Raw genomic sequence first — 27815 nt, forward strand, 5'->3', positions numbered from 1 at the left:
AGAGTGGCATGATATGTGGATTTGTGAAAGGCGAACAACTAATTTCATCCTCAAATTCCACTAAAACACTCTCAGCTACACACGGTTTTCGCATAGGATGAAGAATGCAACACACAAATTGTGGGTATGGAGAATGACCTAGAAGTGTTTGACAGAATGATAGTGACATGTCCGATGTGTCTCCTTGACGGATTGAGATAACCTTACATTATGATTAAAAGGAGAGGAGATATAGTTAAAGATAGGGACTCCAAGATATAGTTATTCGAGTAACCGAATGGTTACGGGGATGACCAATTATTAAATAGATGACAAAACAACAGTATAGGGGTTGGAGTTTTGGTTTCTTTGGCAGACTTTGTGCTAGGAGGAGAGAACTAGAAAAGAGAGAAAGACTGGGGAGTTGTCTCTTCTATAGACTTTGTGCTACAGGAGGAGGATTATCTTTCTTCTTGTAATTGTAATGCAAGGGAGGGGAGATACTTTTCCTCATAGTAATTTGTGTGTCAAACAGCAAATCTATGTTGTCTTGTTGTGTTTAGATTCTAGAAGAGGAAAACTTTAGTATATCAAAACTTTGAGTTTGTGTGCTAGCTTTCTGATCAATGTTAATCTTTGAATTATCTTGGTTATCTCTGAATGTAGTTTCGATGCACATAAATTATTGCCATGATTATCATTTGGACTTTGGGCCTTAGTTATTCGTGTATTTGGAAAGAACAATTTTTCTTTCTTTCTACATTTCTTTTGTAATGTAATGATTGGGTAAAAGAGTTTTGTATCATTTACTTTTTTTTCCTTCCAATTATTTAGTTTCTTCGCATCTATGTTGTGTTTACAAGTGGATGTTTGTGTACCTTTTGTGCTTTCTGGTTAAAACCATCTATGTTTGTAGTTATGTAAATTCATTGCAAATCTTGTACAGGGAGCTAGCTGTACCCAAATAATTCAAAGGGCACTTACACTTTTCAATCGCAAAGCAACCCAACTATTAGTGTTGATTGAGTCTTCTTGTTTGGGCATTTTAGGGTCAATTTGTAAGTGTTTTCTTGGAAGACAAATCTGTTCACTAACACATATCAATGTCATTTAATGACAATCCAATCTTCCCTACACTTTTTTGCCACAGCCACATCCTCCATAGCTTTTCTTTTGAAATCAACAATCTTATCCTCTATAAACAAGCACTCATCATCCTATGCAGTCTAGTCACTATAGGGAATAATATCATCCAAATCAAAAGGCTCCTCTATTTTTTCCTCCACTTTTCTTGTGTAAAGTTGTAGGTTGCATAATTGTATTGTGTAAAAACTAGATCATTGAGGCGTTGAGTCAACATATTACACTTTTTCATGCGAATGACATCAAACAAAATCCAATTGCAATCACAATCAAAATAAGTACAAATAAGGTATTCAACATTTTGCCAATAAACCATATTCTATTAATAATTGTAATTTATAACTTGCAATTAATTTAACATGTCAAATCTTTTTATTGTTTTGGCGGTTCTTCCTCATATAACTAATGACGAAGAAAAGAGCCTCTCCCATGTTTGCTTATAAATATGCGATTTTCTAATGATGAGGTCTCTCACCTTGATTAGCATCCTCTCAATACATGCAAATAGGTTATCCATAACCTCCCCATTAACAATTGTAAAGTGATTGGAAAGGAGAAACTTTGGTTTCGAATATTCCTTGTTTCACCTTTGATTAATGATCTCCAAAATAGAAGAAATCTATTTGCACCCCCTCTATAATAGTTTTTGATGGCCACTTTGAGACTAATCTTGGCCTCGTAAATATGTCCTATTGAAATTTTATACTCATCCACCAAGCGCAAAACCCTCAACCCTCACCAATGGCTCCATTACCTAGAAAGTGTAGAGTACAAGGAGATTCAAGTTACAACTTGTAGTAAAACTAAAAACTTTTAAAGATTAAAATTATACAATGCAATTTGAAATTTAAATTAAGTTTGAAATTACCTTGACAATATTATCTTCGAGTAAGATTCGTAGTGTAAGGCGAAGCCGTATTCAAGAAAGGTGAGACCATGTAAGAGGAGTGAGTTGGAAGAGGTTGTGAGAAATCTAACACTCTTATACCACAAAGTGAAGACCTCAACAGCCAAGAAACCAATTGGCACACTCTGCTTTTAGTGAAGACTTCAAGTCTCTAGAAAACATTTGTACCACTAGCCCATCTGTCTAGACAGACAAAGGGGAAGAACATAATTTCTAGACCGAGGTTGCGGAAATTCTTGATAGTAGTATCTCCCTTTGATCTCATAGTAGACGGGGCACCCCAAACTGAAGTGGGTCTCTATTTTTGCCTTAGCTAGGGTACACAGCCGACAAATCCGGTCATGCTTATCAATGTGGCGATCAGTCTAAATCAGAAGCCTATGGGAACCAACACGAAAGGAACCTAGAGAGATACACAAGGCATGGCACCAATGCCAAGACAAGTAGTCTGGGTATGCAATAATCCCATCCTGGACATCCAAAACATGCTTAGCATAGAAGACCATCTATAGACATAACCCCCTCCGGGAATTACTCTAGGTCATGATAAACTGTCTATAAATATCAAGTCTCACATGCCCGTTCAACTCCTACTACAAGGGAAGGAGGTCAATGGGAGCATCCAGTGAAAATTGAAAGGGAGATGGTCAATCTCAACACCAATTGATCTCAATAGAGTGGTGGCCTGAGCATACCAACAACAGGCCCTGGTGGCGGGGTCAAAATCAGCAACAACAATAGAGGAGCAATAGGCCAGGCAAGAGTAATGATGTCGACTGTTCGCAGAGATAGTGAAGAAACCAAATCAGAACAAAGATGGCCCCAAGTTTGAAGGGATCGGCTCTGAACTCTACAAGAATAATACTATGTGGAGTGGATCCATGACATCTGATGATATATTGGAGGAAAAATGTCTAGACCTACTCGATCGAGGCTCAGATCGAGTCTAGGAGAGAGGGACCCCACACAACAAAGCAATAAAGAACAATCAGTTTGACTAAGGAGTCCAAGAGGGACAACTTAGATGTACTGTCTTGAAAGTGATGTTTGAAGCACTGCGTCTCCAACATGGAAAGGGTGTCCAACCCTTCGCCACATGGGGTTGAATGGCGTTTCTCAAATTGAAGTGGGGTCCATAAAAGTTAACCCTAAGATAAGTGCAAGAGGAAGCAATCTCAACCTCTTGACCCTAAAAGTAGAAATAGAGATGTGAGGTCTTCAAGTAGTTGAAGACCATGACCCAAGTCTTACCCAGGTTCACAACAAGTTGTTGTAAGTCACAAAAAGATGCTAACCCGTCAAGAAGCCTTTGAAGACCCTCAGGAGAGGAGGCCATAAGAACCACATTGTCGGCGAAGAGGAGAATGGAAATCATAACCTAGTGCAAATAACAACCATTGTTGAGGAGCGAGGAGTCCCTAACAAAGGCCTCAAGCTCATTGATATAGATGATGAACAACATGGGTGAGAGAGGGAAACCCTCCTTCACCCCTATGGTGCTCTGAATAAAGATCGAAGAAACCCTCAGAAGTCTTGAATCTACCCACCAATTCATATAGCCTCATAATAGTTGTTATTAAAGTCTCTAAAATCTCAATGACTCTAAGCCTTTGGAAAAGGGCCACTCGAGGGATGGAATCAAAGGCCTTACGAAAGTCCACAACACAACAGTGGACTTATATTGAGTGGTGCCGAGCCTCTTCAATAATAGCTCGCAAAACTAGCTTGGCCCTTGGCCCGACAAAGTCTCCTATCAAGCTCTCTGGATAGGATAGTGTTCAGCATTGTGGCATATACTTTGGCAAAGGCGTGTCCAATCATGATTGTCAATAGTTGCCAAGGTCAGAAGCCACCTCAATCTTATGTATCAAATAGATCACATGCCTCAACCAAGAATCAGGAAAGCCAGTACATACCACCTTGTTAAAGAGTGTGGGAAGGAAGGAACCCAAGACCAAGATATTGAGCTTGAAGAGCTCAGTTTGAAACCCTTCCTCATCCACCACCCTATTGCATCTCATGGATTTGACGACCTCGTAAATGCTTGAGGGAATGAACAAGTGGCTTTGGGGAGGACGGGTGAATTAGAGAGAGGGTTGGCCCAGAATATTATAAAGAGTGGATGTATGGGAGGTGAGGGAGCAAAGCTCATGGGTGGAAGGCACGCGGGGGATGGCAGGGGAACAGGGTGCGCCATAAAAGTTTGGGGCTACGAATAAGTGTGCCACAAAAGGATCTGCATTGAGACGCAATGAACAACCGTTTCTTGTAGCAAAGAAAGCGGTGGTAAGAGAATCACAACTGAGTGTAATTGGGGGAGTGAGAAACAAACGCTGAGCATAAGGAGCGGGGAAACAGAGTGAGCCAGAAAATCTTGGGGCTGCGAATAAGCATGTCACAAAAGGATCTGCACTAAAACGTGATGAAGAACCATTTCTTGTAGCAAAGAAAGTGGTGGTAAGAGAGTTGCAACTGAGTGGAAGTGGGGGATTAAGCAACAAAGGTTGAGCATAAGGAGCGGTGGAAGGTTTTACAATCATCATCAAACCATTGGTTCATAGGGAAGGTATTGTGGCATTTTGGATTGAGAGGTAGGGGACCGGTGTTGTGTGGGATGGAGAGGAGAGTCAACTCCCAAATCGTAGTGATCAATAAGTCAAACATGGAAGAAGCCTAGCTAGAGTCAATGAAGCGATCAGAGGGAAGGAGCCATCTAAGATGTAGGGTGAAGAGGTCATAGTCACTCTTACAGAAGCAGAAAAGGGTATGGGGACGGGTCACAATAGATGAGGGATGGGAAAGTGGAGGTGGAGAGTGGGGGGAAAAGAAAACCACAATGCCGAGAAGGGCATGATCGGCCAACGAGAGGCAGGAGATAGTGAAACTATGGATGGAAGGGATAAAAGAAGCATTAGGTGAGAGCATAGTCCACAACGCTTGCACCACCACAATGAGGCCAGCAAGTAAAGACCTCATAACCAAGAAGCAAAAGAGGTCATTTAGAATCACCAGACCAGAAGACCCACAAAGCTAGAGGAGGTGGCAACCATAGCAGAAGAGAGGCCCACGACAATCCTTGAAAAGGCATTGAAGACCCAAGTTGGCAGGCTCTGTCTCCGTAGTACAAGTCTGATCCATGGTCATGAAGAGGAGTCTGAGGATCCCTAGTCCATGCATTGAATCCCCCTAAGATGATGATATCGCCCATAGACGTGAAATTGGAAATGCACTTGTGCAAGTCCATAAAGGGTCCTCATCCTTGACACCATGCATGGCATAAGGCGACAAGGCCAACAAAAAGTAGTAAACAGCCACAGAGATATCACTTTGATGACGACTCATACAACCAATACAAATCCAAAAAAATCTAGCAAAGTTGTCAAAAAGTACCACCGAGGTAGAACTAAAAAGACAATCTCTAATCAAGCAAGCAACTCCCCCAGAACCACGAACACCTCCAGAAGCATAGGCCTAATCCCTACAAATTGATACCCACTATATCCAACATATCTAGGAAGAGGACAAACGAGGCTCTCATGAGTCTCAGAGACAACCAGACTATCAATAGAACCCACCGCATCACGAAATAGACTAGGCAAGGACCATAAGGAGTCATTGTCATTCTAGTAGTTGACAAGAAAAGACCCAGTGGAGAGCTCACTCTTGCTCAACCGTTGTTGGGCTTGTCATTTAGCCTTGGAGGTCTTTCTCGATTCTCAAACATTAGGAGGGGAGTCATGAATAACTGCTTTGAGGTTTTGAATAACTGCCCATTTCCCGCTACACCTTGCCTCTGCAACAAGACTATTGGCTTGTTTCAACTCTATCACCTGTGATCTCGTGAGATCCTCGTCAAGATTAATCTTAGTGGGAGAGGAAATAACTTCCACTTTTCCCTAAGAGCCCAGAGCCTATCAGGTAGGGAGAGAAATCGGAGGTAGAGGATGCTATCTGTGCCAAGCCAACACCTATCCAACGTAATATCGGAGATGCCAAGCTAATCACTAAGGAACAAGTAACCGGCTGAAGTGGGGTCCATAGTGGAAGTAGGAAGGCCCCAAACCCAAAAGTTTAGCTTCCTAGCATGCCTTGCAAGTTCGTAATCAATCTTCCCTTGAACCAACTTCTTTACGCCCAAAGTATTGTTACCCAGAGAGGCCCATGTTTTAACTTTCTGCTTGGTTTTAGACGATAGGGAAGAGTGTTTGGCTGCAATTTCGGTTTGCTTGTCTTTTTTGGTGTCTAGTTCATCTAGCTGCCCAATAATGGAGTCCAGATGGGACTTGAAACCTGTTGTCTCAACAGTGAATGTGGTAGAGAAACTGCTCAAAAGTGTAGGATTAGAATCGGTCTATTGTTTGAGTGTCATGATTGTCTTTGAGAGAGACTGCACAGTGTCTCTTAAGTGTTGGTTCTCTGATTTCACCTTGAGCAGCTAGTTGTAGAGTCTTTGATATGTTAGAGATGGAGGCTAATATTGTGGAGTCTCAACAGAGGTCAACACGGAGGATCGCAAACTAAGAATGGTTGTAGAAATAAATCAGGCAAAAAAGCGATTGCATCCACACAAACCAATACGGTAGAAGTAACACGAGTAGGCAAAAAACTAGCCAGGAAACTGTTTGGTCAAGCCAACACAAGGAAAAGACAGGCAAAGCAACCAGGCTTGACAATAGCAAACAAAGCCAGCGTTCAAAAGCAACCTCCATAGACTTCACAATAGATGGGAGAAAATGGGTTCTAAGAGCAATAGAGCAACAATTTTTGGTAGAACCAAAACACAAGGCAACACCAACGTGGCAAAGAGTCTACATCTGAAACCAGACACCAAACACAAGGACAGAAGTTGAGAGGAACAAATTGCAAGAGCAACACAAACTGCACAACAACAATAAAGAAAGCAAGCACTTGCTCGATAGAGGGAACTCAAGTCACACACAAAAGGTAGCATTGGCAGTCAATGAGGATAGAAGACAACACCCAGGCCACAAAATGTGTAAATAGAAAAAATGTTGGAGGCAGGCATCCAAATTTGATAGATCAAATCTATGAAGACTAAGAAATTTCTATGATTATTCAAGGAGATTTTACACATGTTCTCCATGGTAAATTGGGTTTATGAATTATAGTGAACAAGCAATACAGGCAGCGAGATACATTGGGCAAGGTTTCATGGTTACCTTATATCACATGAATCTTTTACCTATTACTATTCAATATCCGTATGGAAAACGGACCCAATCAGAATGATTTCACGGATGGATCATCTCCAAAGTACAAATGAGTGAGTGGGTTTCACCTATTATCATCTCTTCAAGAGAGATACAAACCAAATATGGAACTGCATGGACTTTAGATACCTCAATGCAGTCACAGTCAAACACCCTTTTCCAATTCCATGCACTTCAACATATATGAGGAAGTAGCAAGGCATGAGATTTACTCATCTATAGATGAGTTCTAAATTGACATTGCCAAGAATGACAAACTAAAAATCACATTCGTACCAAAAGATGGAGTGTACACATACAAATGGATGCCATTCAGTTTACCTAACACTTTGGCCACCTTCTAGAGTATAATATTGCACATCTTCGACAAGAAGTCTATAAGCAACTTCAAAGCCTTCCTAGATGACTGGTCTATCTGCAGTAGAGAGAAGACCCACCTCACAACATTAAATGAATGTATGGAAAGGTGTTGAAGGAAATGGTTGGGTCTCAATCCAAATAACTATTAGCTCATAGTACCACAAGGTAATTTCTTTGGTCATATAGTATGCAAGGAAGGATTGAAGACAAACAGAAGAATGGGATCACCAATTAAATGGAGAGAGAGGATTTGACAAAAGTGAAATCTTTCCTTGGACACATGCTACTACTGGAAATTCATCAAAATCTTTGCATGAATATCATATCCATGGGATTGATTGATGAGGAAGGGAAAACCATTTGTATGGGAAGCAGAACAAGAAAAAGCATTCAAGAAGCTCAACTCTAGATTGGTGAGCATGTCCATCCTAGCATACCCCGATTGGGGCAAGGAACCTCATCTACACATGGAAGCCTCTAACTATGTCAATGGCACCACACTGGCACAAGTTGGATCCAAAGGGTTGGATCACTACTTTTTTGTCAGTCGGCTACTATCTAGAGCTAACTAAAACTATAGTGTGATATAGAGGGAGGCACTCAACACAGTGTACTATGTACACAAGTTTCGGCACTACCTATTGGTGACACCATTCACCTTGTACGGGGACCGACAAGTATTGATGTACCTAGCAAATAGGTCGATCATCCAAGGAAGGGTGAGTGAGTGTTCCTCCTATTGTGGCTCACCTTCAACATTGTGGTACGACTTGGCAAGAGTCATGCCATGCTAGATAAACTATCAAGGATGAAATCTAGAGAGCCTCTGGAGAGGGTGAATGAGGATATTTTGGACACACCTATTCTAGATTGTTGCATTGTGATCTTTCTGCAAAACCATTGGCAAGTACCTATCTATGTCCACATTTCCTCAGGACATGCCGCAGAGTGAGCGAAGTGCCCTAAAAAATGAGACCTTTCAACTCATTAACAAGTTGTTGTATAAGATGGAGCACAATCAAGTCCTACAAAGTTGTGCGATGCAGGAGGGAATTTTGGGAGTGCTAAAGGAGTCGCACAAAAGGTTGGTCGGAGACCACATGGGACCAGACTCTGTTGCATGTGAAGTGATACTGACAGGATTGTGTGATCAACCTTGTATATAGATGCCTAAGAGTGGGTACTTGGAGACAACACATTTCAGAGTGTTGGCCAGCCATTGAAAAGGGTCTTCATGCCATTGCTCCCTTTGCAACTGCAAGAACTATTCAAAATGAGGGATCATGACTTTGTTGACAACTGAAGGTGAGTAACACACATTACTGTTGGACATTGTGGTGGTAATTGAATATCTTACGAAGTGAGCACAGGCAAGGGCACTAATAGTTAACACTACGCTCATTACAAGGTTTTTCTATGAACAGACAATTAGGCATCCCTATTCAAAGTACATGTGACAAGAAAACAAGTTGTAAACTAGGTCATTTAAACAATGGTGGCATAATTCCACATATCTCATAATCTATCAACTTTGTGCTACACTCAAGCCAATAGACAAATAGAATCTATGAACAAGGTAGTGGTGTCAAAAATATACAAGTTACGTGGAACAAAGCAGGAAAATTGGTAAAAACAAACTCTCGGTCAACCTATGGCATACCATACCATAGGAGAAATAAGATGGAGCCTAATCAAGTCTTACAAAGTTGTGTAATGCAGGAGGAAATTCTGGGAGTGCTAAAGGAGTCACACAGAAGGTTGGTTGGAGATCACATGGGACCAGACTGTGTTGCATGTGAAGTGAGACTAATAGGATTGTGGTGGTGGACCCTACATCTAGATAGCTAAGAGTGCGTATTTGGATGCAACACATGTCAGAGGGTTGGCTAGCCATTGAAAAGGATTTTCATGCCATTGCTTGCTTTGCAACCACAAGAACTATTCAAAATGTGGGATCTTGACTTTGTTGGACCACTGAAGGTGAGTAACACACATTGGTGTTGAAGATTGTGGTGGTAACTAAATATCTTACGAAGTGGGCAAATGAAAGGGCACTAACAGATAACATTGCACTCATTACAACAAGGTTTTTGTATGAACAAATTGTAACACGATTAGGCATCCCTATTCAAAGTACACAAGACAAGGGAACATTTTGTAAACTAGGTCATTCAAACAATGGTGGCATCCACATATTTCATAATTTATCGACTTTCTGCTACACTCGAGCCAATAGATAGATATAATCTATGAAAAAGGTAGTGGTGTCAATAATATACAAGTTATGTGGAACAAAGCAGGAAGATTGGTAAGAACAACTCTCAGTCATACTGTGGGCATACCATACCATAGGAGAAATAAGATAACCAATTTATTCATTAGCTTTGACAACAATCTAATAAGAGAAGGATATATTTTGGTGTTTTGTTTCCTTACTGGACTATTGGTGACTGTGGATGTCATACAAAGCTCTTATTGCTATCCAATAATTCTTCTCGTCTCAGAATTCGGCAATTTATTCCATCAAAGGAAACAATCGTCACTTAATGTTTATTTCCATCCAATCTCCCTATATCCTCCATTAATAGATATGCTTGATAAATATATATTTGTAAAAGTTCACATGAGGAAGAGGTGTTTTACATGTGACATATCTATTGTCCCTACATCAATCATTAGTAAATGCATTTTATCGATAGTATTAGATTATAATATAATAGAATGATATATTATGCTATTATATTAAATAATTTGTTATATTATTATATTAATAATATATCATGTCTTAGGCAAGAGTCTACAACACAACGGTAAGTTGTGAGCCTCTCATCTGAGAGGTCTTGAGTTCGAGATTACTTGAGCTCAACACATACAATAATTAATCTCAACAAATAATAATTACTCTAGGCTTTGGTCCATCACCCATCAATATATATATATAAACACACACCACACCTTCATATTAATAACATTAATAATCATTCTATTATATTTGTTTTTATTTGTTTATTTAATTTCTTATTGTTCATTTATTTATTTTAATTTCACTGTTTAAATATCTAAGTTAACTATTTATTATTTATATTGTAATCCAAATAATTTTATATTTTATACTTGAATATTATTAATAATTGATATTTTAATTTTATCATCATTATGAAAATTTTATTATTTATTATTAAAGCCTATTTCATAACAGGGACATCACACAGATTATATTGACCAATAGGCTAAGGCAGATGAATGGGAGATCCAAGAAATGAAAACCACAAGCAAGTGTCCACTCATCAAAAGAACTCTCAGGTTGGTGGAGTGTAATCCTCCCAAAAGTTGGCATTGTGCCACAAAATTGCAACAATGTCGCTACAAATACATGCTAAGCAGTCATGCAGGTAATGCATTCATATAGTGGATATTTATTTATGGAAAGGATATTTGTGGGCAAAGCTATGAAAGATATCTAGTCAATTGGTACCCATAGTACTTGGTAGACATCCATGCAGGCAATATTCTGATTTCATAAGGGCGCTTCTAAAAAAACATTAAAAAAATCTAAGAAAGTTAGTAGTTTACTGCAGACTCCTCTATAAATATGGAAGATTTGAACTTCCGGTATCTAAATTTTAGACATTGAAAATGGAAAAATATAATATTGTATCTTCTCTTTAAATCAAGGAATGGATTCAGGGTACAACATAAGGAATGTATTATACAATATTACTATATTTACCATGGATAATTGTTGTTATTTTTATATAAGCAATGCATTAAATAATGTCTTTATGAATAGACATTATGGACTAGACTTGCAGCAGGACTGTCAAGATAGCTTTCTTCTCTTTTGAAGTTGGCAGGTGTTTGGGAGGTGTACTCAACTTTTTATGATACATGAGCCATAGCATTGTTAAGATCCATCCTCCTGTCTTATATTAATTTTTTTCCACCTCCCAACCAGTGTAAGTTATAGCAAAACTGGCAATATGAAATCACATAGGAAATCAGTTACAGAAATGTTCAATTGAACAGAACGATATATTCTGTGTTACAAATTATCATGCTCCAAATTACATAAAAAACAAAAATAGAAAATTTCTAAGCTAATCAAGCAAACAACGCTGCTGTTGAGAAAAAGACTACCTATCTCAGAATATGCAGCAGAATACTGACCTCAAATCGTCTATCATATGAAGGAACAGCTTCTCTCATTACATTTTCTCTTGAAGCCACAGTTGATGATTCAACTGGTAAACTTGGCAAAGAAAAGCGGGAAATTCTACAAGCTACTTGCTCTGGAAACTGCAAAACATAATGCTTATTGAAAACTGATAAAGAAATTTTCTTCAACAAGAAACAAATAATTGTTTTTAACAAAAATATTATTTGGTGACTTTATAGAATAAAGAAAAAATGCTGAGAAAAATATACATAGAATCTTGGAAGTGAACTTTCCTCTTCAATTTAGACAAATTGTTTCTTCTGTAAGCATGGACTATTATGCCATTGTATTTTATGTAGTAAAATAAACCATTTAGAATTGTAATTATCTGACTAAATAATAAGACACTATCTTCTGCAATGTGAAGTTTGAACCAATAGTAATGAAAGATGCATCACAGATTTTGGCTCAATACTATCAGAGCTGATTCCCATAATATGCTATTACATAATGATGCACTGCAAAAACACAAAATATATAATAGAGAGATTACCAATGACAAGAGACACACACTCGGTGAAAATTCATTCTATAAAACATAGTAGTTGATCCATTATTAATGTGAAAAATGTCTTGTGGCACTAAGTGGTTTATTCACAGAATCTGCCTCTAGCTTATACAAAATGGAGCGTATTTTGTTCCCAGACAGTTTTGATGGATTCACTCGCATACAATATTAATGAAGTTTTGTGGCAGACTTGTATGTCTGTTGCAAGCTTTATTATGCCTTTGGAATGCATCCTTCATGACTCTTTGAAGGACTTTGAGTAGAAAAATAAAGCTATACAAAATTGGTCCCACTTTCAAATCAAGATTTTGGGTTTGTAGTTTTGATTTGATCAATGAACCAACATGAAAAGGACATTGCTGTTCACTCCTGAAGGAAACTAGTTGATTATGCAGAGCAAACAATGTACCAAAACATACCAAACAACAATACAAGATATAGAGTAATAATCACAAGAACATGGCAGAAGGATATTATCTTTATTTCCAAATGTAATGTTCCAAACAATGCTAACTTCCGAGAGAACATAAGTTTATATATAGTGTGAGGCGGCTGGTTAAGAGTTCATACCATTGGCAACTAATCAAAACTAATTGGAAGTAAATGAAATTACATTACCAACTAATAATTCCTTAACTAACAAGTTTATTTCCAGACTTTGGATAGACTGCAAACTACATCAGACCCCAACAAAGAAGTTGTCTTGGAAACTTTGAAAACAAAATAGGGAACTGTGTGCATTACAACAATCAATAGGCAGAAAGGTGGGGAGATGTCTCTGGATCAGTAGAGGATGCTAGGAGAGATGTAGCCACTGAGGTAGACAACCTCTACCAAAGACTATGCATTTTCTCCATAAACATCCTGAAATCTCTTTGTGCTACCTGTTCATGCTAGTGGGACCTCTTCACCATCTGCACGGATTCCCTCACGCCCTTCCTAGTTTTCTTCAACACAGCCTTTTGTTGTTCCAACTGATCCTCCTTCGCTACCATGGCAGCCCTGATAGCTTTACAACAATCCCTCTCCAAAGTGGTGAGGCTAGTTAGATGTACAAGTTGCTCCTAAGAGATGCATACAAAGACAAATAGCTCATTTGTGCAACTTTTGTCTAGCATAGTGCAAGCGCTTTCTCAATCTAGGCATTCTCAAAAGAAGTGGTTGCTTTCTTCATTTGATAAAATGCATCCCTCAAACATGTCTCAACATTGTCCTATGTGGAAATCACCCTACTGTTGGCAATTTGGCTAGGGTAGACAGTATGATGTCATTTATGGCAACATATATTCATCATGAAGTAAGCAAGATGCAAGGATACAGTTTTGGCAGCCAGACTTAGAAAATTGTCTAAGTGTTACTCAGTTTTTCTATCAGCAGAGGTAAAGATTTAGTTGGCGAGCTTCATAGAGAAGGAATGGGCATGTGCGCTGTTAAGGATCGATAGTACAGAGTCTAAGGATCATGCATGTCAGCATGCCAGTCTATACAGACAATATGGAAGAAGTTACAACAGTTTTCCCAGTTGCAGTAATGAGCCCACTCAACAGGATAAAGACAAGGACTTGAGTATTTTGGGTCAAGGAATTACTTGACTAAGTAGGTAGGATATCCTAGATGTTAACCCTAAGTGGGCAAATTATAATATTATGTTTTGGAACACATGTGAAAGGTAGAAGGTCGACTGGACAAACAGTTTGGTATATAAGAAAGACATTTTGAGAAAGTTAAAGTGTGTGTTGTGTAATATTGTAATGAAAAGTAATGATGTTATGATAAGCACTAGATGATGCGAATTTATTTGACAGAGCAGAGTTGTATGGATGTTATGAGCGAATGTGTAAAGTGAACCACAACAAAGAAGATCTAATATTGCAGATATCAGAATTGAGGAAGAGGTTTTTGTATCTACACTTTTGTATTCTGAACATCATTGCATAATTGCATGTTTGGGCAGTGGGCTCATCTTGTACACATTCTGTAATAACAACTCCGAACAGGATTGAGGCTTCTTACAAGGCCTAGTCCTCTAACGAGGACTAAGACACTATATGGATGTAATAGACTCCTAACAAGGGCAATATCTTTCACAAGATACTGTTGATTAGTGGATAATTTTGTGGGTACCATCTGCTCCGGGTTTTTCCCTTGGCCAGGGTTTCGCTAGTTAACAAAATATGGTGTTATGTGTTGCATTACTCTATGGTTGTGTTCACTATTCAGCATAATCAGTTTACTTTCATATGTAAGTTATAAGATTGTTAATGATATCCATAAGTGGGCAAAAGTTTGTAAAATAGATTCACCCCACCCCCCGCCCCCCCTTCTCAGTATTTCGTATTTCTAACAACTTGAGTAAGATCTCTATGGATATGGATCAGTTGCAAAAGAACCTAGAAGAAGCTATTGAGCAAATTGATATTCTTAATGAAGAAAGAGATACTCTGAAAGACAAGTATAAAAATGCAAAAGATTACATTGAGAAGTTGAAAGATAAGATAGATTATCTTAAATCTAAAATCAAATCAAGGATAGTATGAAGTTTCAAGGCTGAAGAAAGAGAATGAGATCCTAAAGCATGAACTGAAGATTAGAAATCTAAAGTTGAGCTTGAAGGATGATGATAGTAAGATTGAGTTAGATTTGAAATCTGAAAATGCAAATCTGAGATCTAACCTTACCAAAGTGACATGAGTTTGAGATTACAAAGTTATAGTATGCAAAACTTGACATATATAACACAATTGTGAAAGGAGAATTACTCAATCTAAGCAGCACCTTGCAGAATTGTATTCGAGCACTAAAAAGCTTGATGAACAGATCTTTATACATAGACTCTCTTATGATAAGAACGGTCTTGAATACCTTTGAGAAAAGTCATCTAAGAAGTCTGAAGTAAGTAAAGAACCATATCTTGTGATCCAACAACTTGAGCATAAAGAAGAAAATCAGAACAAGGTTGAGTCTAATCAATCTGAAGATGTACCTAAGCAGCCTGAGGAAGCTGAATCACCTAAAGAAGTGATGAACGAATTTAGAGGTAGATGTTATGCATGCAATGAATTTAGTCACATGAAAAGGGACCGTACAAGTAAGCAATTTAAAGCTATTTCTGGTTATTGTTATAATTTTCATGGTTTTGGTCATAGAGCTATGGAATGTAAGAAATTGTAATGAACCCATTTTGGAGGTCATTAGTTTTTTCCGGCTCTCTCTTTTCTTTGTATCCTTTTTCCATATTTTTCCTGATAATAGTTTCTTTTAAATATGAGATCCCCATTTCCAGGTCTGCGGCTTAATCTGAGCATGTAGTTTACAATTCTATTTTTGAATAACATCTTCCTTGGATGGTAGATCGCTGCTGTATTTGATTTGACTTGAGGAATTATGCAAATGTGGGATGTTCCAATTTACAAAAGTATAGAGAGATCCCTGCCCTCAGTGATGTCTCAATGTGGGATATATGCTATGAACCTCCTTGATGATAACAATAATGCCATAACGTGCTGTGTCTGATATGGCAATAACAATCTGCTGATAATCTTCTCCTATCAACTACAGCTACAAAGGATTACTGCTGTTTCTGATTATGACTAGGGACATATGCAATGTGTGTGCTGCACTTTCCGATCTATCCTTCAAACTATGCAACCTCATTATAATTATAATTACCTTATTGGTTATGCTTACCCTTGTGTCTGTTCTAATATACTCTTCTCAATGAATCATAATCTGCGTAGTTAATCTCACCTCAACTAACGTGGATAATCATTATTGGTGAATAAATCATTAATGGTGTTTACGGGATCTGGATCACCTTCATATGTTAATCATTGGTTATATCATTAAATGGGCTTCTGTTGATTGTAGGTGATGTGGGACATGACTTACCATATGATGATTACTTTCTCATGGCCTCTAATCCTTCCTCAAGAACTTATGACACCATGTTGTGGATGGTGGTTGGTCGTATCTTCTTGTATCAGGTTGTATGCCGATGTGGAAAGTTTGTTTATGTGGTTCCTTGTTAGGGTTTGATAGTTTGGAGACCTTGTTGATTCTACTCTGTGGCTTCTACCTGTGACTCCCCCCATGTCCTTCTATTCCTTATTTGTTCGATATATATATGCATTGCTTGCGTGGACATCACCTTTGGAGTTGTCAATTGGTAGGTATAGTTTTGTTTATTAATAAAATTAGTTAGTGTTTGATATCTTAGGTAACATAGACATGTTTGGCAATAATATTTAGTGTTTGTTTATAAAGGATTATTAATTGATTATAATTGATTTATTTATAAAAATATCTAAGTAAAATATGAATTTGCCATCTTAAATATATTTATTATTATATGTAATTGATATAGAGAATTATATTTAATAGATAATGATATTATTATATATTGTTATCATCTTATATATATTCATATTATAACATTTAATTATATTTTTATGTTTTTATCAATTGATATAATATTATATCTATTTGATATAAGATAAAAATAAATTATATATATATATATAATATTTGTTTATTTTACTTTATCAAACGCAATCATAATTATAAATTATATTTATTGATTTATGTAATTATATTGATAACAACATTATAACATATCATATATTATATTAATAATAATATTAGTAATATCATTATCCTTAATACTATCACGTAGTATATTTTCTTTATATATTATTTATAATAATATTTAATTCTCAATTATATTATAATATTATTCTTGAATATGTCCATTTCATAATATAACCCATGTAGGTACATTATAAAATTATTATTGGTATTTGATATCATTTATAATCAAAGTATTTATTTATAATAATTTCATAAAATATTTATATTATACTATATATTAATAATATATCAACTATATTATTAGATTATAATACTTTATTAATATAGTACATTGTTATAATATATTAGATTATTATTATTATAACACGATATTCAATATTATTATATAATTAGAATGTAATATTAACTTATAAAAATATTATTATTTTAATATCATTATTAATATTACTTTATATAAAATAATTATTTATTATTTAAATTATATACTAATATGGGGACATCACAGAGAAACCTCAATTCAATAATGATAATAGAAGAATGCTTAAGAGGTACTAACCTTGCAGCTAATAGACCTATTGGAGGAACCAATGTAATAAGGAATGGCATTATGTGTATAAGTGCAACAACTTTGGGCATATAGCTAGAGATTATAGAGCACAAATCAATTAGTCAAGACCTAGGAAAAGAAACAATGTTATGGTTTGTCAGATTTGTAACAACATAGGACACACAACAAGATACTATAGGATGAACAATATGAGGATGCCTAACAACATGAGGAATAACATGAGAAACCCAAATCCTAGAAGAAATATGAACAACAGAAGGAATGAGAATAACAATAATAGTCAAAGAGAAAATGTGAAAGATCTTGTAAGAAACCTTGGTGAATCATTTGTTAAAGCTAAGGAACTAGCACATTCATATGTTGTGTTGGAAAGTCATTCAAGTGAAGCATTTGAGGATAGATTAAAGTCAGTTATAATCTCCAACCAATCACAATCTGATTGAGCAGATCATTTCATCAATTAACATGTCTGAATTAGCATCATATTAGAGTAGGAATTGAGACTTGCGAAGTTAGTATGACGTAGAAAAGGATGTAAGGAAGCTATGGTTAAGAGCACATAAGATTTGGAGCTTATATGTGAGTGCGTGAAGTTGAAGTTCTCTGATAGACAAAAACAACTTTTTGTCGATTGCGTACTTGTACAAATAATTTAATAGGTAGTAGGAAATGATTTAAGGATCTAAATCGGATATGAGCTTACCATCTAAATGTGTGAGTAGTTAAGAAGAAAACTGAGAGCGAATCTAAGGCTATTAAGGCAAAATTGAAGGGAATTCATCAACAAACCCGATTTCCGTGAAATTAAGGTATTTTACAGATTTTCAAAGGTTGAATTTGTAAATTCAGTTCAGTATTTACTGTAGAGATGGATAAATCTTTAATTCACAATGTTGAGGATGAACCCGAATCTAAGATGAAGGAAAACCCTTGGAGATGATCCCTCAATCACATTTTTGATAATTCCAAATGGAATTCTGTATTTAGAAGATGTTGGAAGTTATATTAGAAGTAAGTATGAGTTTGTAGGAGAAGGAAACATGGCTAAAGAATTTGACTTCATTTATAATTAGGACATGAGTTTCAAAGATGGAGATGACTACCTAAACAAAACGACCTAGTCAAGTACTTGTTTTCCCATGAGTTCGAAATACAGTATGGACCAAGATCATATTGAGTAAGATACATGATGAAAATTTTTGGTTAGGTGACAATGTGATATAAATTTCAGCTAACCTCATCCATGAAGTCACTGGTCTAAGCAATGGAGGTTCTATACATGTTAGCGAGAAGAATGTAAAGAAAGTTTTGTTAGGAAACACCAAGTCTGAATATAATGGAAGAGGAATTGTGATAAGCAAAATCAAACAATATGATGTAAAGTTTGTCAGCAGAATCATGGCATCAAAAATATGTTCAAATTTTAGAGAAGATAATATGGCAACAGGTTTCATTCATGCGACCTATATGATGTGCTGAGAAAGCTAAGGTGAACTTGTGTGAAATATTGAGAGCGTAGTTAGTGGAAAACCTGGAGAGCATAAAGAAAGTAAGGAACAAACAGTTCAAATTTCAATCATTAATAACATATATGTTTTTCCACCCGATGAAAATATTTCCACTCATGCCTATATCTAAGTTGATGAATAGTGATAAGTGTACTATGGAAAAGATAACAGATTTGTATAAGAGGCACCCTATTGACAAGATTGAGAGTAGAAAAGACTTGATAATGAAGACATTTCAAACTGAAATGTAATGGAGATACAAATTTCTACCATTTGTAGTCAGCAAATACAAAAATGAAATTTGTTTTATGGTAGAATATTGATTTCACCTACATTGAGGCAGTTGAGCAAGGAATGATGTATGTTGAACCTCTTGGATATGAGATAGTAGAAGCAAGAATTTGAAGGGTATGTCAAAATTATTCTTAAGTCAGGTAGAGATGAAGAATTTAATAGATTTGGTACCTATGATGAGCTAATGCAATTGACTTATCAAGCAAAGCTTGAGAAGTCTGCTAAGAAGAAGGTCGAGGCAACCATGAAAAAGATCATGGAGGAGGCACAAATGACTCCTGAAGAATCTTCAGCAGTGAGGCAAACAGAGGCAGGTATGAGAAAAAGTGGACAAGAAGTCATAATGTTTGTGATTCCGCTAGCCGCAGCAGGACCCTCAGCAGCAGATCCATTGGCAGAAGGGTTAACTATAGCAGAATCACTGGCTAAAGCATCAGTTATTCCTTACGCAGCAGTTTCATAGGCACAACCACAGGTCACACCAATCATTCCATCAGTTAGCCCATCTATTCAGCAAGTGAAGAAGAAGAAGACGAGGTGAGTGTTGTGGAAGTTAAGAGGAAGTCTGCTAGGTTGGCAGAAATAAAGCATGATCCAACAGAGATTGCAAAACAAAAGAGAGTGAAAGAGATGGCAGTCGGGTCTGGTAAAAGGCAAAAAGTATCAATGACTTTTGAAGAAAAGAAGAAAATCAGAGGACAAATTGATGTCCCTGAGGAAAAAGAACAAGAAAAGCAAGAGGAAAACCAACTAGAAAGTGCAAGAAAAGGAAGAAAGGCATGGAAGCCTACGATAAAAAAATTGAACAGTGCAATCATTGATGATGGTAATTTTGTCCAGTTGAACAAGCTTTATGAATTGTACAGTAATTTTGAAAAGTTTGAGTTAGAGAATGAAGTAATAAGGCACATGATATTGAGGGGCAAGAAATTTTCAAATATACAAAGTCTTATTCCTAAGGACTTGTATACAAGACTTGTTAATAGAAAAATAAGAGTACAAGAAGAGGATAAGAAAATGAGAGAATCTGATAAAAAAATTATGGGAAGTTAAAGATGATGAGCACCTTGAAAGATTATTGAAAGGTCTTGAACCTTATCTGAGGAACAAGACAAGGGCAATACTAATCATGGGAGGAAACTATCAAGAAGTAAATGATGATACTGAGGAAGCTATTGTGCAAATAACAGTTGTTACCCGGGTGCGCTCACCCGGGTCAAAACCCCGGCGCACCCGGTGCGGGTGCGTCACGCACCCGAGCACCTTTTCCACCGCCGCACCCCCACCGCACCTGTCGAGCACCCAGGTGGGACGTGGTGCTCGGGTGCTCCCCAGGTGCGCGGGTGCACGGGTGCTTCTCGGGTGCTCGCGGGGTGCTTCCTAGGTGCTCGCAGGGTGCTCCGAGAAGAGGCCCAAAAAAGTTAGAAAAAACATGTGTGTTTGCAATTTTTTTTGTTATTGTTTTTTAAGTTTGCTTACCCTAATTGGGTGTGGGTCCCATGTGGTCTATTTGAAGGCTTAATAAGACCAATAGATCTCATTTTCATTTCACCATTTTGGAGCAACAAGGAGCTAAGTGAGAAAGATTGTTTGGAGGAGCTTGTGAGATTAGTGGGTGTTTTTGCAAGGGATTGCAAGAGCAAGAGGAGCAAGAGGAGCAAGAAGGTTTGATTTGGCAAGTGTCTGCTCAAGTTCAAGCTTTCAAGGTAGGGTTTTTTTATTTTACTTAGATTTTTTTGTTTTAAAAATCAATTTATAATTTTTAAATTTAGTATTTAGTATTTAGTTTTACTAAGTTACTTTCAAGTTTCATTCTTGAATCTTGTTGATAGTTGAATCTTGATAGTTCTTAGTTCTATGAGTTTTTATTTTATTATCTATATTAAATTTTAATTTTTTTCATTGTTCTTAAAATAAAAATATCAATATGGCAATATGGCATATGCTGAAACGTATTTAGTAAAATTAAAATACGTTTCAGCATATGCCATATTGCCATATTTTTATTTTAAGAACAATTAAAAAAATTAAAAATTAATCTAGCTAATAAAATAAAAATTTAAAAAATTTGAATCATAGAACTAAGAACTATCAACTATCAACAAGATTCAAGAATGAAACTTGAAACTTTAAAGTAACTTAGTAAAACGTTTCAGCATATGTAAAGTTTTAAGTTTTAAATTATTTTTACTTGGGCTGAAATGTATCATGATCATTTTTATAATTTTATTTTCATTTTGTGAATTGTAGTTTTATAAATGGCTTCTAGATCCGACCAAAGTGCAGAAGACATGGAAATTAATGAGCCAAGTGCATCTGATTATGAGCTTGAACCTGAGCCCGAAGGAAGTGATCATGGGGCTGATGGAGGTGGTCAATCTGAGACTCCTTATGTTGCACCAGGGGTGCCTACTATTGATTGCCCTTCAGAGACTTTGAGGAAGTATGCTAGGGGTCCTTATGACCCAAGGGACCTCTTAAACAGTTTGCTACAAAAATTACACGTCCTACACTTTCAGGGGGTGGCACACGCAAATGGAAGTGCAATATATGTGGAGCAGAATGGTTTGGCAGCATTACAAGAGTTAATTCACACCTTTTTTGGAGTGGCTATGGTGTGAACCCATGCATATTCTTGTCAAATCCTGAGAATGTCAAATACAAAATTGAAGTGAATAAGTTATGGGGCATTCCTGATGATAGTGAAGTTCCAATGCCTAGATCTTTGTGATGGAGGGCCACACCACCCTTACCCACTCACAATCAAGAAAGCAACAATATGGAGATAGAGATGACAAAAAAATGCTTCATAAAGCATCCATTAATACTTGAAAATTCACTACAAGAGCTTACACTTGAAGAGCTTCTATTTTCCGAACTTCTCCTTGAGCTTCCACTCCTTAAGCTACTCCTTGAGCTTCTCTTTGAGCTTCATTAGAAATGTTCATATGCCTTGCTTAAATAGGCACTTCTAACCCAAGACATTACAAACACAACCAATGTGGGATAAAAGGTAAATACAACTACCTTTAAATAAATATTAAATTCCCACCCAAATACAACTAAGCGCCCAACAAATATTAAATACATGATTTATCCAGAACCTTCTAGAATTTCTACCTACACACCTCGATTAATGGAATGACAACTATTTTTCTTATTTTTCTATTTACGCCACCTACGCACCTTGAAAATAGAAATTCCTCTTTTCTTTTTCTTTTTTTCTCCTTTTTCCCTTTTTTTATTTTTTATTATTTCTCCTCTAATTTTCGTCACTTTTCTCTCTCCTCCAGAATTTTTTTTTTTTTTTTTTTTTCCAATAATTTTTTTCATGCAAGATGCTCCTGCATCAGACTCCCCCGGTAGATAGAAAAGTGTGTCCCACACTTTGACGCCAAAAAAAAGATCTACCACCATCTTCATCTTCACCAAAGGTTTCCACCTCAATAGGGACAACAAAACCACCATGCAAATCCTCCACACCAACATCTCAACCATCCAATCAACAAGCTCATGCACAAGAACAAACTAAATGTAATGCTTCATTACCAAACTCCCATTCACATCAGCAAGTAGTGAATTCACACCCATAGCAACAAACCCCACATCAACAGCCACATGTAGATCTCCATCAACACATGCCAAACTCTCAACACCAGCAACCTCATTGCTCACAACAAGATGCTCTGCAATACATAACTCACCTCCAACAACTGGATCATCCACCTCCAAGTGCTCCATAATCTCCATGTCAGATTCAACCAATTGATCATGAAAACCAACCTCCATCCCAACATTAGCAAGGTTAGGAATATCCTCAGCAACAACCTCTATTTGCTCAACAGGTTCTGCATCAGACTCCACAGACTGATCAGCAAAACCAACCTCTTCCACCTCAACCTTGTGATGCCATCTTCTCTCACGAACCTCCTTAACTTGATCAGCCAATCTATCATCCAACCGAGAAATCATCTTAGAAAAATTCCTCTCCACTATATCATGGATTTTCGCAATCATCTTAGGGTCCAATCCTCTTGGAGCCATCTCCCAAGATCTTCGTAAACCCTCTGCAACAAATCCTTCCCACGCTCCTTGTGACAACCAAATTGTTTGCAAGTCAGATCGCAACCTGCCACCTCGCACGAACAATCAGGAACCACATCACAAGTCTAGGCCCACGGATTTGCAATCCACAAGCTCTGATACCACTTGATGGAGGTCCACTCTGATACCACTTGATGGAGGGCCACACCACCCTTACCCACTCACAATCAAGAAAGCAACAATATGGAGATAGAGATGACAAAAAAATGCTTCATAAAGCATCCATTAATACTTGAAAATTCACTACAAGAGCTTCTATTTTCCGAACTTCTCCTTGAGCTTCCACTCCTCAAGCTACTCCTTGAGCTTCTCTTTGAGCTTCATTAGAAATGTTCATATGCCTTGCTTAAATAGGCACTTCTAACCCAAGACATTACAAACACAACCAATGTGGGATAAAAGGTAAATACAACTACCTTTAAATAAATATTAAATTCCCACCCAAATACAACTAAGCACCCAACAAATATTAAATACATGATTTATCCAAAACCTTCTAGAATTTCTACCTACACACCTCGATTAATGGAATGACAACTATTTTTCTTATTTTCCTATTTACGCCACCTACGCACCTTGAAAATAGAAATTCCTCTTTTCTTTTTCTTTTTTTCTCCTTTTTCCCTTTTTTTATTTTTTTTTATTTCTCCTCTAATTTTCGTCACTTTTCTCTCTCTTGCAAAATTTTTTTTTTTTTTTTTTTTTCCAATAATTTTTTTCATGCAAGATGCTCCTGCATCACTTTGTCTGCTAGGCAACAGGTATAGCATATACAATAGTTACAAGGGCAGTGAGATACATCTACTCGTATCTTGCATCAGAGAGCAGGGACTATGTCACCTACACCATCATTCTCCTCACCTACACACAGTTCAGGAGGGGACAGCAATAGGGGGAAACGGAAAGCAACTACAAGTCGTAGTGATAGTAACCCCATTGCTCATTTATTTAACATGCATGCAAGGGACCGGTTAGATGATGTTGTTGGTGATTTCTTCTTTTCCAATGGCATCTCTACACATGTGGCTCGATCTCCCTATTTTGTGAGGATGATGACCATGGCAGTGAATGAGGGAGAGCCATCATATTTGCCACCAGGTGACCACAAGCTGAAGACTACAGTGTTGGATAGAGCCTATGACAAGGTTGGGATCTTGATGGAGCAAATGAAAGCATGTTGTATAGAGTCAGATTGCAGCATTATCATGGATGGGTGGACGGACATTAGTCATTGTCCACTCATCAACATTATGGTTACATGCACGGAGGGCCCATACTTTTTGAAGGCAGTTGATTGTTCAGGGCATCGTAAAGATGCTGATTTTCAGTTTCATGTGCTTAGGGAAGCCATTGAGGAGGTTGGACCACAAAATGTGGTCCAAGTTGTGACAGATGCAGCACATGTGTGCAAAGCTGCAGGGAGGCTTGTTGAGGCAGCTTATAGGCATATTTGGTGGACTCTATGTTGTGTGCATGCCATGAACAATGCACTCAAAGACATGGGGAAAATAGAGTGGATTAGAAAGGTGGTTAATGATGGGAGAGAGGTGCAGATGTTTATCTGCAATCACCATACATCACATGCACTTTTCAGGAGCTTCGCAAAGAAGCAATTCCTGAAACCAGTTGAGACTAGGTATGCATCATATTATATTCTCCTGGAGAGAATGATTTGAGTTGCAAGAGCTATTGCAACTCATGGTTATGACACAAGAATGGAATCGATGGCCGAAGTCCAGAACAGAGCAGGGGAAGAGGGTTAAGGAGACAGTGAAGAGTGATCAGTTTTGGAGTGATGCAAAATACATAGTCTCCATCATTACTCCAGTGTTTCAGGTGATCAGATATGGAGATGCAGATTCACCTAGCCTTGGAGAGGTTTATGAGTGCATTGATCCCATGCTTGGGCAGATGAGGGCTGCTGTGCGTGAGAGAGACCCCACTCTAGCATTCTATACGGAGCACATTGAGCCTATCATTCACCGCAGGTGGGAGAAGTTGAACACTCCTTTACACATGGCTGCCTATGCATTGAACCCGAAGTGGTACATACCTAGGCTTGGTAGAGTCACACCACTTCGGGATGATGAGGTGAAGAATGGGTTCTTTCGATGCATTGCCAAAATGTATGATATTGAGACTGCTAGTGAGATGAGATTCGCACCGAGTGGTCCGAATTTGCTAGTCTTTCAAGTAATCCTTAAATCTTGATTCAGTGCTCTAAACTCTTTATAATTATAAGTTCTTTTAATAATTAATTATAACTTTACTTATAAGTTATAACTTTATTTAAGTTATTTATAATTTTAATATTATGTTGTAAACTTTAAAACTTGTAACTTGTAGGATACTCGAATATTGCAAAGGTGGATCTCAAAACCATGGCACAAAAGAATCCCATTTTGTGGTGGAAATGTCATGGGTCACAAAAGTTAAAGATCACCTCACTAGCCATTCGACTGCTTTCTCAGGTTTGTAATACTAATAACTAATTCCAGCCCTTTATAATCTTAACTTGAAGAGTTTTACCTTGTTGATTTTAATTTATGATTCATTGATTCAATAATTATTAATCATCGATTTACCATTTATCATTTGTTACAAATTGTATGAACATTTGTTTGTAACTTGTAAGTTGTAACTTTCAACTTTGTTATCTCAGGTGTCTAGCTCCTCAACTGCAGAGAGGAATTGGTCCACCTATAGCTTCATTCACTCTCTTAAGAGGAACAGACTTACCTCTAAGAGAGCGGAGATGCTGGTTGCTATACATGGTCACTTGCGGCTCAAAGATCGCAAGACACGCAAGTACAAGAAGAGCCCTGCAGCACGATGGGATGTGGAGCCAGAGGATCCAGCTCAGATTGATGAGGATGCCGATGCAGAAGCCACTGTAGGGCTAGTTGGTGTTCCTTTAGAGGATCAGGATCTTACTCACGAGGAGTCTAGTAGTTCCAGTGATGAGGACTTCGGCATAGGGGATGATTAGAGAGCACTTGAGATGATATCATGATTCCATTCTCATTATTGGCATTTTGTCATTTTGTTGATTATACTCACTTTGATATGGCTATGATACATTATTATTATTTCACTGTTTCATGCTATTCGGCTCATTGTCATCATGAGCATCTTTATGATATATGATATTCATAAAATCATATTTGAACAATGAATTTTGAATCTTGCATCTTGAACTAAGTTAATTTGTCAAATGGTCATTAGTAATAGTAATGGTTATGAAATTTCAAATTTCAAGTTTCAAGAATCAAGTTTGAACTTATGGTTTGTGAATCGCATTTTAATTCTCTATACATTGTAGTCAACTATATTTGGTATGTTAATGTTACATTGTTATATAATATATTGAAGTATCATTTCATAATTAGCATTTTCAATCATATATATTAATAATATTATATATATACTATGCAGACCCCTCCCCCCACTCCCTCTCCTCCCCCCCCCCCCTCCGAACCCCCCCTCCGCTCCCCTGCCGCCGCACCCCCGCCGTCCCCAAATTGAGGCCTTTTTTTTCCCGCACCTGAAACTCGTCCCGACGTCCCCCCACACCCCCGCGCCAGGGTAACATTGGCAAATAATGAAGGATCTTAAGCCTTCTATCCCTCAAAATACAGCAGCAGCAGCATTTACAGCAGCAACACCATTATCAACAGCTCCACAGGTAACCATAGATGTGGACATCATGCAGATAGATAGTACCAATGTCACAATTGATAATTCAAAAGATCCCTTTAAGGATTATGGCCCTGCTATTGTTGACAATTTGGTAGGGTACACGAGGTCTGAAGTAGAGTAAGTGGCAGAGGAGAAAAAAAAAGGAAAAAGGATGAAGAAGAAACGAAAGAGGAGAAAGAAGAAGGAAGATAGAAGAAGAAAAGAATATGGAAGAAGAAAAGGAGGAGAAAGAAAGAAAGAAAAGAGAAGAAGAAGAAGAGAAGAGAAAGAAGGAAGAGGAAGAAAATAAAAAGAAAGAAGAAGAAAAAGGCAGCAAACAAATAAGGCAAGTAAACCTAGTTCTTCAAGGTCACCACTTGAATTTACATTGGCGGCTTTGTCAGGAAATAAGTCTGACAATGATTATCAAGTTGCATTGATTTCATATCTAGTAATAAAATTGAGAAGAACAAGAGAGTAAAGACTATAAAACTCTTTGATGGAAGTCACTGAGAAGTTGTAGAGTATTGTATCAGTTAGAATCAATGAGGCAGACCCACAGATAAGAGCAGCAAAGGTTATCAAAGCTTTTGATACCGAGTTTACTCGATTATCAAAAGTGGAAACCTCAAATGTGCAAACTCTGCATGATGTAGAGATGTTTAGAAGATTCTGTGAAAACATCAGAAGAGAACTGAAAAATCAATCATCAAAAGTGAAAACCACAAAGAC

General features: G+C 37.4%; 1 protein-coding gene across 2 annotated transcripts in view; it reads right to left on the reverse strand.

The window, feature by feature from the left end:
- Positions 1-27815, reverse strand: part of LOC149534035 (Ubiquitin-associated (UBA) protein) — a 174185-nt gene that overhangs the window by 3530 nt on the left and 142840 nt on the right. The window contains exons 7-8 of one of the 2 annotated variants that reach the window (XM_089803038.1): positions 11788-11916; positions 11262-11592 (exon numbers count right to left, since the gene is read on the reverse strand). In XM_089803038.1, the coding sequence (XP_089659164.1) occupies positions 11545-11592; positions 11788-11916 (177 nt within the window). In that variant the 3' untranslated portion in view covers positions 11262-11544. Of the gene's footprint in view, positions 1-11261; positions 11593-11787; positions 11917-27815 lie in introns of those variants that run through there. The other variant, XM_089803037.1, reaches the window with a different exon arrangement.

The sequence above is a fragment of the Cupressus sempervirens genome, chromosome 10, assembly GCF_028749045.1.
Source record: "Cupressus sempervirens isolate cs-2001-9-10 chromosome 10, ASM2874904v1, whole genome shotgun sequence".
NCBI lineage: Eukaryota > Viridiplantae > Streptophyta > Pinopsida > Cupressales > Cupressaceae > Cupressus > Cupressus sempervirens.